The 18568-nt window shown below is 44.5% G+C and overlaps 1 protein-coding gene across 1 annotated transcript in view; it reads right to left on the bottom strand.

Moving 5' to 3' along the window:
- The window catches only part of LOC132864551 (zinc finger protein 135-like), a gene marked incomplete at its 5' end in the record, with an annotated part of 244184 nt that overhangs the window by 199862 nt on the left and 25754 nt on the right, over positions 1 to 18568 (bottom strand). The window contains 1 exon segment of the mRNA XM_060897992.1: positions 14940 to 14953. Coding sequence (XP_060753975.1) covers positions 14940 to 14953 — 14 coding nt within the window.

Here is an 18568-nt window from a genome sequence, read left to right as displayed (position 1 = left end):
GAAAGTTGGATTTCCCGACCCTGCTAGTACTCTCTTCATAGGGAGGAAATCCTGCAGCATGCGGTCTTTCTGCACCAGTGGTGCAGCTGGACCCCGCAGTGACCCGTAGTGGGCTGACACGGAAGGTCTTAAATAAAACGAAGTTGTTTAAATGTTAGTTTGTCTACCCGTGCTCTCATTAAAATGATAGTTTAGCAGATATTCGAGCAGTGATGTTCCTAGGCTTCCTAAGCTTGCTGGGGAAGAATACAATAAATCGGCATTTGTTTCATTTTAAAAACAAGAAAATAACTAGCCTAAATGAGCGCTATTGCATTAAGACGTACAGGCAGGGAAACGACACAAACAACCCAATGCATCTCTTTTTTTAATAGCAAAAATGACGTGTCTTCTGCAGAGAAGGGAAACATTAATACATCTCACTGTGCTAGTAGTTAGAAAAGTCAGAGCGCGGTCAGGAGCGCGATGGGGTGGAACAGCCTTGCGCAGTGGCTACAATGTATACATGAGTAGCCTATGCACTGAACATCAAGACTGCCGCAACGTCAGCTCAGATTGAAAGTGACGGCAGTGAAGACTATGTATACTGTATGTAAGAAAACTCTGCCACAACTTGCCAATCATTTCAATTGTGTGTTTCATTGTTTTATTATTGTTATTATTAGGCTATTATTGATATTGGTAATGGTAACGGTAAACATCCGTCAAAATGACCGACAGCCTTCAGATTTTTCCGTCATAGCGAAAAAAAAATCCGTCAATGATGGACAATTGTCGGTTAACGCGACCTACGGAGTAGACAGTGCTGAGTGTGTTCATTAGAGCGCTGGCTTTATTTTGACAGATGGGTTTGATGTTCTGCATGTTGGTTTATTTTGCCCAACTGGTGAAATGAATAAGATTTCCCTGTAAATGAAACTTGGAGTGTAAGAATGAGGTTAGTGTTGGTGAAAATGCAGCGAATTTAGAACTTTATAGATTCTGTATTAAATGTTGCATTTGTGAGAGCTGATAAAGTAAGGTCTGATATTTGTTATTGCATTCCTTTCTGTGCTGCTGCTGGTAACTTAGATAAATTAGTGGCATGTTTATTGACATTTATATAACTATTTTGTCTATTTTTAAATTATTTTATCTTAACCCGTTCAAGCACCAACCACCAAAGCAAATTCCTTGTATGTGAGAACCAACTTGCCAATAAACTCGATTCTGATTCAGATTCGTGAGTCACTCACACACACACACACACACACACACACACACACACACACGGTAAACATTGAGTGACATGCACTTCTTAAACTTGTCCATACGATGGTAGTCAAGATCCACACAGAACAACATGCAGCACTGCCAAAAACAAAACAAACAAAAAAACAAAGACAATTATTTATTTTATTCATCACTTTTTAAGCTTCCTCCAATTATTTATTTAAATGACCTATTATTATTATTATTATTACATAAAAATATTTGAATATTTTTATATAAATGTCCCTTGTGACAATGTCATTACTATGTAGTGTAGGCCAATTTTGGGAATGAGACTCGCAATGGGGCCCTCATATAAAAGAAGAAAACTCTCCTCATCTACTGCCTCACCTGAAACACAGAAAACAGAAAACAGTAGTTGTACGTTGTGGGTCTTATAATGGCACAAATTATACAGCTAACCCACTCCCATCCCAGCCCTTATTCACAGACACACAATACACATTTTACTGTGTTATATGGTATACTATTGTTATTAAATGTAAGTATTGTAGTTTTCCATTGCAGAAACCTCCAGCAATTACACGCTTACCTCCAAAACCATCTGTGAGCTCTTGAAGCTGCTATTTTGCAAGTTTGTTTTTGACACAGCTGTCCATTTATATGCATACAAAGGCTGCAGGAAAAACACGTGTCAAAAACAAAATCAACATGTCTGTCTCAATGAAGAAAAGCAGCAGCAACATGTCGTAACATTTGATGATATCTGTCTCAATACGAATAAGGATTGACATTCACCACCTGTATCACCATGCAAACTGGCTGTGAATAAATTTTTCCATGTAATTTTGCTGCCTTTACAGGAGGGAGAGTTTGTATAAGCACATCATAATATTACAACCCTTAATCTGTGCAGGTTTAAACTGCCCCCTTGCCAGTCGTCGTCTTTCCGGGCACAAAGACTGTTCATTGGGGAAAAAACAGTGCTTTTAAATGTAGTGTGACCCAGCGGCTGGGGTGTTTCGACTCAACAGCAGCCCAACAGCTGCGCAAGATTAGAAGTGACCGTGCCTGAGCACACTGGACAATGCCTAGCTGTTAAAACTACACAAAACTACACAACATGGTCGTCACAAATAAAGCATTATTTGTTTATGTTAATTAATCAGATCATTCACAATCATCGCTGAAAATCAGCAGGGGAAGGAGCTTAGAAACAGCTGGTTATGTCTTGCGGCTCCTTGTCCCATTGACTGTCCATTCCCTTCCCTGTCGGTTCCCTTCTGTCTGTGTTAAGGTTTTGCTGGGATTCGAACCTGGTTCACTGGTGTGATAATCCAGCAAACCCCCACTAGGCCACCAGGGGGATGACTCAAATGCAGAGGCGTGAGGCAGAAGTAGAAAAAGTATCAAAAGGTTTATTTACAATCTTTACAAAAGTCCAAAAAGCTCAGAAGATGAAGGGAAAAAATAAGAAATATCCAAAGTACAAAATAAAAGCCAAAAAACCAGAAAAGAAAAGGCAAAAATACCAACGCTCAGAAGATCCAAAAACACAGTAAATACTAGGTCCAAAAAGCAAAGCTAAGTGCAAAACCAAAAAGACAAGGAACACGGTACAGAGGAAACTGGAGCTAAACATAACAGCACAAAGACTCCGTGACAAGAGGACTGAACTCAGGGGTATAAATACACAAACTAAAATAGGACACAGGTGACACTAATGAGGACTAGGCGGGGCACAAGACACATGGAAAACAACAAACATAAAACACAGAAACAGTGGCGGCCTCTAGAGGCCAAAACAAACATGACAAGAAAATGAAATAACAGCGGCCTCTAGAGGCCAAAACAGTCCCAGTCCTAACAGGACCCCCCCTTTAGGAGCGTCTCCTGACGTTCCCAGAGCGATCCGGATGGGCCGTATGGAAGTCCCGACACAGTTCTTTATCTAAAACGTCCCAAGCGGGAACCCAGCAGTGCTCCTCAGGACCATAGCCCTCCCAGTCCACAAGATATTGCAGCCCGCCGCGGACCCGGCGGGAGTCAAGCAGGCGATGCACGGTGAACACCGTCTGACCCTGGAAGATGCGGGGGGGTGGGGGGTTCCTAGGGGCAAGGGCATACGTGGACGTCAGTACGGGCCGCAACAGGGAAACATGGAATGTGGGGTTGATCCTCAGAGTCCGGGGCAACTGGAGCCGGTAGGAGACAGGGGTTCACCCTGCGCACCACCTTGAAGGGGCCAATGTAGCAAGGAGCCAGCTTGCGGTTCTCCACCCGCAGCAGAAGGTCCTTAGTGGACAGCCAAACCCGCTGCCCAGGGCGGAAAGCGTGGGCAGGTCATCTATGGCGGTTGGCCTGAGTCTGGTTGGTTCTGGAGGTCTGGTTGAGGGTCTTCCTGACCTTGCTCCAGGTCTTGCGACACCGTCTCACATATTGGTTGACCGAGGGCACCCCCGCGTCCTCCTCCTGGTCCGGGAACAGAGGTGGCTGGAACCCGAATTGGCACTGGAATGGCAACAGCTTGGTGGCCGATGACTGCAGGGTGTTGTGGGCGTACTCTGCCCATGGCAGCCAGATGCTCCACGATGTCGGGTTATCCATAGCCAGGCCTCGCAGGGTGGTTTCCAGGTCCTGGTTGAGCCTCTCCGTCTGGCCGTTGGACTGTGGGTGAAACCCAGAGGAGAGGCTGGCAGTGGCTCCGATGACCTTGCAGAACCTGTGCCACACTCAGGAGGAGAACTGGGGCCCTTGGTCTGAGACGATGTCCTGTGGGAGACCAAAGACTCGGAAGACATGATTAAAAATAAGTTTTGCTGTTTCAAGAGCAGAAGGGAGTTTGCACAGTGGTATGAAGTGGCAGGCCTTCGAGAATCTGTTGACTAAAACCAAAATGACAGTGTTACCTTGAGACTCAGGGAGACCCGTGATGAAGTCGACTGCCACGTGGGACCAGGGACGCCAGGGAATGGTCAGAGGATGCAGGAGACCCTGGGGGCGCTGTCGTGGGTTCTTGGTTCTGGTGCAGACCTCACAGGACAGGACAAATGACCTTACTTCCTTCTCCATGTTAGGCCACCAGAAGCGTCTTTTCAGGAAGTCCAGGGTCCTCCGAGCTCCCGGGTGGGCAGTGAGAGGGGAAGAGTGACCCCACTGGAGAACCTTGGCCCGGGCTTGATGTGGGACGTACAAGAGGCCCGGTGGCCCCGTCCCAGGACCGGAGTCCTGGCGTTGGGCTCGTCGGACGGCCTCCTCAATACCCCAGCGGACAGGGGCCACAATCCGGGACACAGGGATGATAGGCCCGACTTCACTCTCCCTGTTAGTGGCAGAGAACAGCCTGGACAGTGCGTCAGGTTTGGTGTTCTTGGAGCCGGGGCGGTACGAGAGGGTGAAGTCAAACCGACTGAAAAACAAGGCCCACCTAGCCTGTCGTGGGTTCAGTCTTTTGGCTTGCTGGAGGTACTCCAGGTTCTTGTGGTCAGTCCAAACCAGGAATGGATGTTGCGCTCCCTCCAGCCAGTGCCTCCACTCCTCAAGGGCCAATTTGACCGCTAGCAGTTCTCGATCCCCCACATCGTACCGGGACTCTGCAGGACTCAGGTGGTGGGAGAAATAAGCGCAGGGGTACAGCTTTCCTTCCGAACGTTGAGAGAGCACCGCGCCGACACCACTGTCCGAGGCGTCCACCTCCACGATGAATGGTTGGGAGGTGTCCGGGAGGACCAGAATGGGTGCCGTCCAGAAGCGATCCTTGAGGTCTTTGAACGCCTTTTCCGCCTGAGGAGACCAGACATAAGATCCACCTGTCCCTTTGGTGACGTCCGACATGGGTGCTGCTACAGAACTAAAGTTCCTGATAAACTTGCGGTAGAAGTTAGCAAATCCTAAGAACCGCTGAACCTCTTTGACGGACTTGGGAGTGGGCCAGTCCCGGACGGCCAGGGTCTTGGCTGGGTCCATTTGGTGTTGGCCTGTCCGTACGATAAAACCCAGAAAGGAGACCTTGGGAACATGAAATTCGCATTTCTGGGCCTTGGCGAACAGATTGTTCTGTAGCAGCCTCAGGAGAACCTGACGGACATGGTGGTGGTGCTCCTGCACGGTCTTGGAAAAGATAAGGATGTTGTCGAGATAGACAAAAACGTACAGGTTAATCATGTCCCTCAAGACATCGTTGATTAGGGCCTGAAAAACAGCTGGTGCATTGGTGAGTCCGAAGGGCATCACCTGGTATTCGTAGTGCCCAGACGGGGTGTTAAAGGCAGTCTTCCACTCGTCTCCGTCGGATACGGATGAGGTGGTATGCGTTCCGTAGGTCCAACTTGGTGAAGACGGTGGCGCCTTGGAGCAGGTCGAAGGCTGTGGACATCAGCGGAAGGGGATATCGGTTGCGCACAGTGATCTTGTTCAGGCCCCTGTAGTCAATACATGGTCGGAGCCCCCCATCCTTCTTGCCGACAAAGAAGAAGCCGGCACCAGCAGGTGAGGTGGAGGGTCAAATGAACCCAGAGACCAGGGCGTCTTTGAGGTATTCCTCCATGGCCTTGCATTCTGGCTGAGAGAGGGAAAACAGTCTGCCACGAGGAGGGGTAGTCCCAGGGAGCAAGTCGATGGCACAGTCGTAGGCCTGGTGCGGAGGAAGAACGGCGGCCCTGCTTTTGCTGAATACCTCCTTCAAATCCCAGTACTCTGTGGGAACTTGAGATAGCTCGTTGAGATCAGGGGGCTCGGCAGGAGACACAGGAGAGCTAGAGAGCAGACAAGAGGCATGGCACGCAGGGCCCCATTCCACAACCTGGCTTGTTACCCAGTCTATGCGAGGGTTGTGGCGAGTAAGCCAAGGAAGGCCTAGAATCACTGGGAACTCTCGTGAAGGAATCAGGTGCAGGGATATTTCTTCCTTGTGACCTTGAGACTGAAGGAAGACTGGAGAAGTTACTTGGGTGACTCTTCCATCACCTAAGGCTTGGCCATCCAGGGCAGACACAGACAGTGGGACTTCAAGAGGTGCAGTCGGGACATTGATACTTTGGGCGAAGTGAATATCCATAAAGTTCCCAGCCGCCCCTGAGTCTAACAAAGCTTGACAAGAGTGGACAGACTCACCCCAGGAGATGGAGACCGGGATGTAGATTCCGTGGCCAGGGAGTTCAGGAGAGAGGGTAGGCCCCATCACAACCCTCCCTCGGCTGGACAGGGCGGTCCTTTTCCCGAGAGTTCGGGACATGATGCTCGGGAGTGACCAGGCTTGCCACAGTAGATGCAGCACTTGTCCCTCCTTCTGCGCTCCCTCACAGATGCGGAGAGGCAAGTACGACCCACTTGCATGGGTTCTGGACAGTCACTGGAGGAGGTAGACGGGCTCCAGGTAGAGGTAGGGAGGCTGGGGGGGGCTCAGGACTTGGCGGCGTTCTCTCATCCTGTTGTCCAGATGAGTAGAATGTGAGATGAGAGTTTCGAGGTCACTTAGGCATCCAATAGAGGCTAGGCCATCCTTGATGGGGTCAGACAGACCATGGTGGAAAGCTGACATCAGGGCAGTCTCGTTCCATCCACTTACTGCTGCGAGCATCCGGAACGAGATGGCGTAATCTGTGACGCTTCCTCCTTGCCGGATGGACATGAGCTTTCTGGCCGCGTCGGTACTGATGTCCGCCTGGTCGAAGACCCGAAGCATCTCCTCAGTAAATAGCTCAAAAACAGAGCACTCGGGTCCCCGTCTCTGCCAGATAGCTGTTGCCCAAGCTCGTGCCTTACCAGCTAACAAGGTTATCACAAAGGCGATCTTGCGGCGATCCATAGTGTAGGTGGTAGGCTGTAGCTCAAAGGTGAGTTGGCACTGGGTAAGGAACTCCCGGCACTCACCGTGCTTGCCGTCATACCTCTGTGGTGCAGGAAGGCTGGGTTCGCGAGGTGAAGGAGACAGTGTGGTGGGAGGCACTGGAGCAGGAACGAGCTGGATCAGGATGAGGAGATGCAGGCAGAGGTGTCAGCTGTGCCAGGGTTTTCCCAATTTGCTGAAGCAGTTCCTCGTGGCCAGCAAGGGCCTCACGTTGGCTGGTGAGCATTCGTCCATGAGCTTCCATGGTCGCTCCGAAGCGTGTCAAAGCTGCCATAATTCCCTGAAGGTTGGCCGGGTAGACAGTTGAAGCAGCCTCTGCTGAGTCAGTCATGACGGAGTCTTTCTGTTAGGGTTTTGCTGGGATTCGAACCTGGTTCACTAGTGTGATAATCCAGCAAACCCCCACTAGGCCACCAGGGGGATGACTCAAATGCAGAGGCGTGAGGTGGAAGTAGAAAAAGTATCAAAAGGTTTATTTACAATCTTTACAAAAGTCCAAAAAGCTCAGAAGATGAAGGGAAAAAATAAGAAATATCCAAAGTACAAAATAAAAGCCAAAAAAAACAGAAAAGAAAAGGCAAAAATACCAACGCTCAGAAGATCCAAAAACACAGTAAATACTAGGTCCAAAAAGCAAAGCTAAGTGCAAAACCAAAAAGACAAGGAACACGGTACAGAGGAAACTGGAGCTAAACATAACAGCACAAAGACTCCGTGACAAGAGGACTGAACTCAGGGGTATAAATACACAAACTAAAATAGGACACAGGTGATACTAATGAGGACTAGGCGGGGCATAAGACACATGGAAAACAACAAACATAAAACACAGAAACAGTGGCGGCCTCTAGAGGCCAAAACAAACATGACAAGAAAATGAAATAACAGCGGCCTCTAGAGGCCAAAACAGTCCCAGTCCTAACAGTCTGTGGATCGCCACTCTGCTGATCTGCTGAACCACTTTTTTTATTGCCCTCCAAAATCAGCCCTTTTCCAGTGCATTTTGAAAGATACTGGACAGGACAGTTGGAAGAATAGTTTTTTTTTTTTTTTAATTGTAATGTAGCGCAAATACTATAACGACCGATTTAAATGGACGCAGCTGCTGGGTAGATTGCTATGGAGGATGAATTGTGACACGGATAATTATTTAAATAAACCTTTAAATAAATAATGTGTTTCATTAATTTATTAAAAGTTGAATTAAATGTTTAAAATTGAAAATAAATGTATAAATAATTAATTTAATCCTGATTTATTTCATGTAAATATATATATTTATATCGCTATTTAATTAATTATTGCATTCTGTTTATTTAATTATTTCATTTCCTGTGTGTTCCGGCACATCATGAAATAATTAAATCTGTCAACCTCACCCATCAAAGTCAGTGGGCGGGACTAACGCCAATCTGGAGTAATCGATTGCTTTGGTCTGCACTCTGCATGTCTGACCATGTGCATTTCTGTAAAGCGGCTGTGCCATGTGTCTGACAACCAACCCGTTTGCAGCAGATCGCATGATGATGATGTCCAAAAACATGGCGGGTACGGATGACTCAAATGAAATGTTTCAAAATTTGATAAATAGTATTTACAGCCTAACAGATAGTGTGGAAGCAGGAACGATTGAGTCAGACAACGCAATAAATGAAATTGAAGAGTTGACCGAAGCTATTGGAGTTGTTTCCGCACTTTCCGACCGCGACTTTTGCAGGAGAGTGGCAGAAAATTTCGAAGAAGTACGCCATCGCTTAGCTCACAGTGCAACCAGGCCTCTACACCACCCAGAAGGATCGGGGAATTTCGTATTTGATATTCCAACTACAGTTCTAGAGCAGCAGGTTCTTAGTGGAATACCAGCAAGTGAAATTGCAACAATGTTTGGAGTTTCAACGAGGACCATCAGAAGGCGCATGAAACAGTGCGGTTTGAGGTATGTATGCGCAGATGCTGTCTGTTGCCTGATTGCTTTGTGCAGAGATTATAGAGTGCTTCGAGATCAGCGTGAACCCGGTGGCGGCCATATTGGAAGTCAAAGCGCTCTGTGTCAGTGCATTGTTGTTGTCCAGCGAAGCAAAAAGGGGTGACAATGCCGAATACGTGCGTCATTGTTGGCTGTAGTAACTGAGGGGAAAAGGGTGGCAAAAGCTTCCACAGACTCCCTAAAGTCGTGACTAACCAGGGAATTGCAGCACAGGAGAAAAGCGAGCGGAGGAGACGACAGTGGCTGGCTGCCATTAACCGATCAAATTTAGGACAACTTGACTGTATCCGGATTTGTTCTGATCACTTTGTGACAGGTAGGTTAATATTGTCTTGAATTTCATAGTTACTAAAATAGTTACTAAAATAGTTATTTTAATTTCATAGTTACCGGTAGCATCCAGTATGCCGGCTGTTGTGTGACCGTCGTACTTTCCCTCAGTCTCATGGCCGCTTCAACATAAAACAACAGGGAAGCAACATGGGAGCAACATTCCCCAAGTCCAGCAATGCAGTTGCAATGTGCACACAAAATAGCATGTATCTTGTCAACTATTATCCAGGGGTGTAGACTAGGCTGGGATAGACTCTGCGAGTGTAACACTTTCCCTCTGATCACTTTTGTCTCTCCGTCTTCAGCAGTAAACACCGACACATCGCGGATCCAACCAGACACAAATCTATCGTATGCTTCCATACTCTTGTAGTTCTGGAAATCCTTTAGTTCACAAAATGGGCTTGGGTGAAACACTAGATAGTTCACAAGATCTATGTATGTTAAATGTGGCAACAAGCTGGGGTCAGCTTTCCATTCCTTCTCACTAACAGTGTATGGATCTACATTCCCAATGAAACGTACCTTCTCAGCATAACGCTCCCGTGCCTGCTTATCCAAACTTTCACAGTAGTGCTCCATCACTTCAGATGTCTAAATTCTTAAAAAATCCAAGCTTTTAAGCCCTCTAACGCGGAAACGAATCGCTAAATGTGTACTCTATGATGTGTACTCTATGAGCGCTCTGGAGCGAGTGACTTCCAAGATGGCTGCACACATGCAGTGTTACTATTTTTAGCATCATCTCGGAGCCCTCTATTGACGAATCGAGTCCTTGTCGTGTCATATCTCATTCGTTCAAAAAGGATATTACATTTAGCGTAACAAATTGCAGTTGATGTTTTGTTTGTGCAGAAAGCAAGACCTTTATTCAACTGTGGACGATGCTGAGTTGGACCGCATGGTTATTGAAATCCACAGAAGACACCCAAACACCGGGTACAAGCTCATGCGTGGTCATCTAAATGCAAGAGGTGTGCGTGTTCCAAGTGAGTATATTAATATGACCAGAACAGGAGTTTTTAAGGAGGTTGCCAGTCACCAGTTGCTATACTGTCTGTGAAAATTGTCATTCATTCATGTCGTCCAAAGATTTTAGCCTATACTTTATCTCCGTCCAGGCTCAAGAGTACTACAATCTCTACGCAGAGTCAATGCAGAAGGAGTTCACATGAGACGTTTAAGGCCGTGTGTGTCAAGGCGAAGGCAGTATTCTGTACCTGGCCCAAATTCCTTGTGGCATATAGATGGGAATCATAAGCTCATCAGGTCAGTCATATTAGTAGTAACAACATTAAGTGAAATGAGCCTCTTTTGTCGTAAAGTCTCAGGAGTGAATAACCATAAATTGAATTTGTTGTCAAAAGTCACTTATAATCTACCCTTCTGTGATTTTAAAGTCATATGTCTGCTCAAAATATAAAGGGAACATCGAAAAATCACAGTGCAATACAAAGTCAATCATACTTCTCAATCAACCTGTCCAGTTAGGAAGCAACACTGATTGTGAATCCATTTTGCTGTTAGGGCGCGCTTTGGATATTGCCTCTCCTTTGTATTTGTTGCCTGTTGAATTTGCACAACAGTAGGCAAAATGGATTCACAATCAGTGTCACTTCCTAACTGGACAGGCTAAATTCAGATGTATGTCTGAAGTATGATTGACATTGTGTTGCACTGTGTTGTTTCTGTGTTCCCTTTATTTTTTTGAGCAGCGTGTATTTATAAATGAACACATTTTAATCTCAGGTGAAAATGTATGCGATTAGTTAAAATGGGCCACCTGTTTATTTCAATATCAAGGGTAGAATTTCACAAGAAGAAAATGTTTGTGAAGATCCTCACTCCTTTGAACATGAAGAAAGTGGAAACTAATCAAATTATTTTAACATTTTTATGTCTTTTTTGTCATCTTATCAATCTAATCACCATTAGGGCCTATATAAGCCTTCAGTAGCTTGACCATTTTTGCTGATTGGAGTCAATGGCAGTTATGCCATAATGTTATCATTATCTCATCTCATCTCATTATCTCTAGCCGCTTTATCCTTCTACAGGGTCACAGGCAAGCTGGAGCCTATCCCAGCTGACTACGGGCGAAAGGCGGGGTACACCCTGGACAAGTCGCCAGGTCATCACAGGGCTGACACATAGACACAGACAACCATTCACACTCACATTCACACCTACGCTCAATTTAGAGTCACCAGTTAACCTAACCTGCATGTCTTTGGACTGTGGGGGAAACCGGAGCACCCGGAGGAAACCCACGCGGACACGGGGAGAACATGCAAACTCCACACAGAAAGGCCCTCGCCGGCCCCGGGGCTCGAACCCAGGACCTTCTTGCTGTGAGGCGACAGCGCTAACCACTACACCACCGTGCCGCCTGTTATCATTATAACTTTATTATTAACCAAAAACACTTTGATGGTGCAATGACTCTTAACAAGGGCTATTTGACTATACAAGAATTGCTTGTCTTAAAGCAACATAAACACTTCATTTACAGACATCTTTTTGCATTTACAACTGCTTCACAGGTGGAGATTTGTTATCCATGGAGGGGTGGACGGATTCAGTCGTCTTGTGGTCTACCTCACTGTGGCTGGCAATAATAGAGCCAGTACGGTCTTACGGAGCTTCATGACTGCTGTTGAGCAGTATGGACTGCCGTCAAGGGTACGGTCTGATAAAGGGGGAGAGAATGCAGATGTCGCAGAATTTATGATCAGAAGTAGAGGTACCGACAGGAATTCACACATCACTGGAAGAAGTGTCCACAATCAGCGGTAAATAAATAGTTTCAATAAATAAACATGTACAGTACATACGTACTACTGGTCAAACATTAGTGAACCACACTTTTTCCTAGTGCTTTCACTGAAATTCCAGATTATTCAGTTCATTGAACTTTGCTTTTCAGTCTCCACAGCTCTGCCATTGATGAGTGAGAATATGTTTTCAAGGAGTAGAATCTAAGCTTTCCAGCAATATGACACTTGCCCCTGACACTGAAACATGGGGGGAGAGGGTTGTGCTCTGCTTCACTATCTAACAATACATGTTGACATTCATGTTTCCTTCTGTGAACTTTACTTCCCAAGAAGACCACAGGAGATGGTTCCAGTAATCCATGTCCTCAGTCTGTTGGTCTTCAGCAAACTGTGACTGTGAAAGTTATCATTTCTTCAGTGCTGCCCCATGAAACGTTATTATAGATCATCAGCAGAAATGTGAGGGGTGTACTCACTTTTGTGATACTGTAATGTGTTCTATAACTTTTGAGCGGTTGTGTAGTAAGGAGACTTTAAAATGTCTTAAAATATTGATTTTCTTATTTTACTGAACACAGGATTGAGAGGATGTGGAGGGATGTTTATGAACACACACTGGACCTCTTCTACCAGATCTTTACTTCACTGGAAGGTCAGGGAATACTGAATCCGGATAGCGAGGTCCATCTTTTTGCACTGTACCACACCTTCCTTCCTGTCATTCAGCACAGCCTCAACAGTTTCAGAGATGCCTGGAACTTCCATGGTCTCAGAACCGAAAGGAATCAGTCGCCTCAGCAACTCTGGATACGATACAGAGAGCAAGGCCCTATGGAGGATCCTACACAGGTTAAAGAAATCTACTTCAAATTGTTTCCTAAATAACTCATGATTAATTCGGTTTACCTGGTGCACAGTATGCATAACTTTTTTAACAAAAGGAGAATGATCCAACTTTCAATTTCTTCCCAGCTTGGTGACCTAACATTTTAATTAACTTGTGCAATGCCATGTCAAATTATAGTTAGGTTTTTTTTTCTTTTTTATCAGACATCTAGTTTTTAGGTTTGTTTACCTGACATGTTTCGACGTACGACTGTCGTCTTCCTCAGAGCCATGTCAAATTAGTTGTAAGTTCAATACTGATCATGCTTCTCCGATTTTCAGGTTTATGACTATGGAATCGACTGGAATGGACCACACTGTCTGGATGGAGGCATGGTGTCAGTCCCTGAGGTTCAGTTGGCATGTGAGTTCACAGAGGAAGAACTTGCCATTTTGCCACATGTAGGATTATTTGCATCTGATGCAATACAATGTTATGTTGAAACCGTTGAAGTTGTGTCAAGAATGATGACATAATGTTAAAGAAAATATAGTTAAATGCTTTGCATTATGTTCAATCATTATCAAGACACATATATCTGTGTCCTGTTTGTGAGGCCAGGTGCACATGAGAGGAGAAAACATTCTGTCTGGGATCATGTCTGTGGCCTTGACTGTCTGTGACTCCTTACATATGTCACACTGTATCTTTTTATTAATGAGTTGTTTTTGCCAACTTTTGTATAACCACATGATTTGCTACAATAAACCCCAAGGGAGGCTTCTCTCCCCTCAGAGTGGTAAAGAGATTGCACTGTGCTGTGTCTTTTCCTCTTTCCTCAGGTCGGAGTGGCCCTATGAAGATTGCATACTGTCAGTCTCGCTGTAGGTATATTGATAAATGAGTAATTTCTTGACACAAACTGACGGAAGAACTTCAGATTTATTCAGCATGTTACACCGGCACAAAATTCACATGCTGTAAAGACAAAAATACTAGTTTTACTGCTTTCATTTAATGTTTAAAAAACGCTTTGAAGACAGTCACACAAATGCGCACACACACTCCTGAACTACTGCATCTTTTCTTTAACAACTTCAGGGTTTCGGAAAAATGTAAACACAATTTAACACCTTTGAACTTAAGTGAGATGAGCTGACATGGATTACTGCATGCAATGACCGCTTTAAAACAGTACAAACAATTAAACTAGTCCAAATCCTGTGTCTGCAGTATTTATGGCAGAGGTAAGTGCTTTTTCAAAGTCACTGTATGTTGTGAAATGACGTGGCAGCTTGAGTGTTTCGAAGCAGGTGGCAGAGGTGGGAAGGGTCCCGCCTGAAATCTCCACCCTTAATTCAGCAGGAAGCCTCTCCCAACCAACCCAGAACCTCACCAATCGAGACAGGGTACCTGATGAAGCTAAAATTAATACATGGGATTAACACACAGAATGGCTTGCATAAGTACTTATACCCCTTCAGATGCTGAATGTTCAGATGTTGCCACATCAACAGAAAGTTTATGCGAAGGACTAAATCATGAGGTGAAAGCAAATTTATATTTGTGCATGCAAAAGTATTCAGTCCCAGTTTCTCTCAGTAAATAGTTGTCTTTAGAAGTTAAATGGTAAAATTGGCTTAATGGTAAAAATTTTCACCTAATGGTCTTCTAAATGGACAGTCAGCCAAAGCATACCAGCACACTGGTTCAAATGGCTTCAGGGCAAAGTAAATGTGAGTGGCCACTACCTAACAGTAATTGAGATGTAATAAAAAAAAAATCTTGCATCACCATGATCTAAAAAGCCTGCTGATCTTTAATGTGCAGTGCTGAAACAGCATGTGTGTCCACCTTATTCCAAGATATTGTTTATCTTTAGTCAACCCCTCGTAAAATATGAATTTTTTTTTTCTCTCCGTGTTTGCAAAATGTGACAGTATAGCCATATTTAACATTGCAATGGAAGTCTATGGTGCCAAATAAAACATCAAATTTATTTATAAAGCACTTCAAAATGAATGTAAAATTCAGCAGCATGCAAAAGTGATACTCAATTCCCTCAAGTGGACACTTGGGTTGATGCTAATGGAGCCATTTACTTCCAGTGATTGTGCCAAACTATGTTTATGGATGCGATTTGGGCAAAATGTTGACAAATTAAAGGGGTATGAATACTTTTGCCACTGTATGTTCATATTCATCTATTAGAATATCCATGAGACGAACGAACAAAATGTAAAGTGTACAATACATTCGCCAAATAAAGCGTTCCATACCAGCTTCCACGAACGTTCTCAGGAACCCTGTGATTCGGCACGTGCTCTCCAGGTCAAAGTCCTCATCATCACTGTCCTCCTCCACAGGCCAAGTGATTTTCTGTAGGATTATCTAAAAGAACACAAATATAAACATTTCACAGCAACACAAACAGTTTTTGTGGTACCTAAAAATCTACACGGTCATAAAAATGTCTTTTTCCCTCCCCTCACCGTTCGAATGTTTTTCAACCCAGAGTACAGAGACTGTTCTCACGAATTTGCGTCTGTATAACACGCCAATCCATGTGCCGGTAAATCGTGTTGCCACAACGCGCTTTCTCCCTATCTCGTGTCTCCCAACGCCGTGCGACCTTGACACATTTCGCTGCAGACTGTTCTCACGAATTTGCGTCTGTATAACACACCAATCCATGTGCCGGTAAATCGTGTTGCCACAATGCGCTTTACCAAATTGATTTAGTTAATTAATGACCTACACAGGGACTCAACTGCTTACCTTTCTTCTATCAGCACTCGCGACTCGTTACGGAGAGGGTGGAGCTGTAATCATGGTGGCTGAAACACGGTGTGAAAAGGCGTTGACATTCATGACTTAAGAAGGCGTTGACATTCACGACTTAAGATAATGCGTAGAGACAACACAAGATTGGACGGTCAGGATGGCGTGTATATTTACGCCTCGTCATGATGACATGTTGAAGAGATTTGTCTACTGTACCACATGAAGTCATACTTTGGGGCCGTCACTCAGCATGCACATACATGGTGCATAAATTAATCAAGTAAACAAAAAACTGACTCACCTGGGGTGTGACCTCAATTTCGGACATTCTGGGGAACATCAGTTGGACCACATCTGGCCTTGAGGAGAGAAGCGGCCAGAGCATTACGTCTTTAAGGCCGTTTCTCAGTTGTTTTATCTGCCGTGTAATCCTACCAATGACCTAAGAGACAGACATAACCCATATTACAGACCTAATTCACAACTCAACTATTAAGGATGTTGGCAACACTCAGTAGGTAACTTGTTTACAATCACACAATGAGCCACTATATAATAGTTAATAATAAACAGTTGACAAATAACTTTTTAAAGGTTTATCATAACGCTCATTCACAATATCAGATGTACAGAGGTTTGCATGAACATTCATACCCTTGAACTTAAAAATGCCATTTCATATTAAACTTGATCTACAAAAAAAGAGGACTGCATGCAAAAGTATTCAGCCTCCTTTTAAACAAGTTTAGCATGATTTTCACCACTTATTTACTGCACGCATGGCATGTGTCTGCCAGTGTTAACATAAGCCATAAGACTTCACAAACTTCACAACAGCAACTATATAATTCAACAGCTTATCAAGGACGAACTCACTGCATGAAGGAGAAGTTTGTTTTGCAGCCATCTCCTGTTTGTTCTTGTGACTGCTGGGAGGTCCCAGGACATGCAGAGAGCTGAAATAGTGTCCTTCTCTTCAGGTGTAAGTTCTTCTTTATCAAGCTAGAATCCATGCTTAAACGTTCATCTCATCTCATTATCTCTAGCCGCTTTATCCTTCTACAGGGTCGCAGGCAAGCTGGAGCCTATCCCAGCTGACTACGGGCGAAAGGCGGGGTACACCCTGGACAAGTCGCCAGGTCATCACAGGGCTGACACATAGACAACCATTCACACTCACATTCACACCTACGGTCAATTTAGAGTCACCAGTTAACCTAACCTGCATGTCTTTGGACTGTGGGGGAAACCGGAGCACCCGGAGGAAACCCACGCGGACACGGGGAGAACATGCAAACTCCGCACAGAAAGGCCCTCGCCGGCCCCGGGGCTCGAACCCAGGACCTTGAACCCAGGACCTTCTTGCTGTGAGGCGACAGCGCTAACCACTACACCACCATGCCGCCTGAATCCAAACTGGAGTTTGGATATTATTGTTGTCATGAAGAACCTCATCACTCCCTCTCCAACAGCAGCATCACCTGAGAAAGTGAAACATACTCATAAAAGCACAGTGACTGAGACCCCATTTTCACTCATACACATATATATTTTTTTATTTATTTGTAAATTTCCAAGCCATAGTACATAGTTCCATAGTTCAAACTTGTGAATCGGCAGCATAAATTCTGGAAATAAACTACTTTAATTACACACTCTACTTTTAATGTATTTATGTTACAGACTATGTATTAGTTACTTAATTTGTCCTTTATTTTAGAACACAACCCTGACAAACTAATACCTACCAGCAAGAGTACAGTTGAGTGGACATGCCCACTTCTGCTGCTGCTTGTAGAATGACCGAAGCTGTTGTTCCCGCTCCTCTTCTGAGTCTCGAACATCCATCTTCATCTTAAGTGTTTCCCCATTGGCATGCTCCCTTAGAAGATTCTCTTTAAAAACTTTAGCCGCTCGAGCTGGCTCTTTAATAAGTTTCCAATCTAAAAAACAATCAAGAGAATTAAAAGGATATCTAATATTAATAGGCATGTTAAGACAGAGAGAAAGCAAGCAAAGCAGCATTCTGACCGGCTACATATTTTAAGCTGTAATATACATTGAGGGCCAAATAAAGCAAGATGTGATTTTTAAGGTTGTGTCCCAAATTGTAATGACTTTTTTTTCAGTAACTTTAAGTCTGAAATGCTAAGATGTATTGTATTTTACAAAGCCATTATGTGCGAAAAATAGCATTATGTTGTCCATCAATATTTCCTATTTACTTTTTTACATTTCCAATCTCCTAGCAGTCCATTGTTATGTCACTAACCATTGTCTGTTTCATTGTAATCACACTCCTCCAAGTCAATCACTACTGGTTTTACTGCATTCTCAACCGATGGTCCAGGCACTTCAACATCGTCACTGACTGGGGTCTCTCCATTATCTTCTTTTGGGCCTCCCTCTTGATCTCTCTCTGAATCCTGCATTGGTGCCCTAAAAGTTAACAAAAATTAAATATAGAAGCGTCATACTACCTCATTTTTTGTTAAACACTCAAGAGACATTTTCTTTAAGTAAATATGGTACGTTTCAGAAAATACATACTCATTGCAGGTCAATCTGTGACACTTCATCTCAGAAAAAATAACCTCCTTCTGACAAGTGATGCAAGGTATGGCAGGACCAGAGGTATGACATGGCCTCTCCTGAACAACAAACGACTTTTGATCAATAATTTCAATAAATAAAATACACCACTGAGCTTGAAAGTCTCTGTAAATAAACTTACACAGTCTAAGGGTAGATCCTGTTGTAGTGGACGTATGTAGAGTGTGGCCTGTCCAATCATCGTTGAT

Source organism: Neoarius graeffei, chromosome 17 (assembly GCF_027579695.1).
Source record: "Neoarius graeffei isolate fNeoGra1 chromosome 17, fNeoGra1.pri, whole genome shotgun sequence".
NCBI classification, from domain to species: domain Eukaryota; kingdom Metazoa; phylum Chordata; class Actinopteri; order Siluriformes; family Ariidae; genus Neoarius; species Neoarius graeffei.
This window is presented reverse-complemented; position numbering and strand designations above follow the sequence as displayed.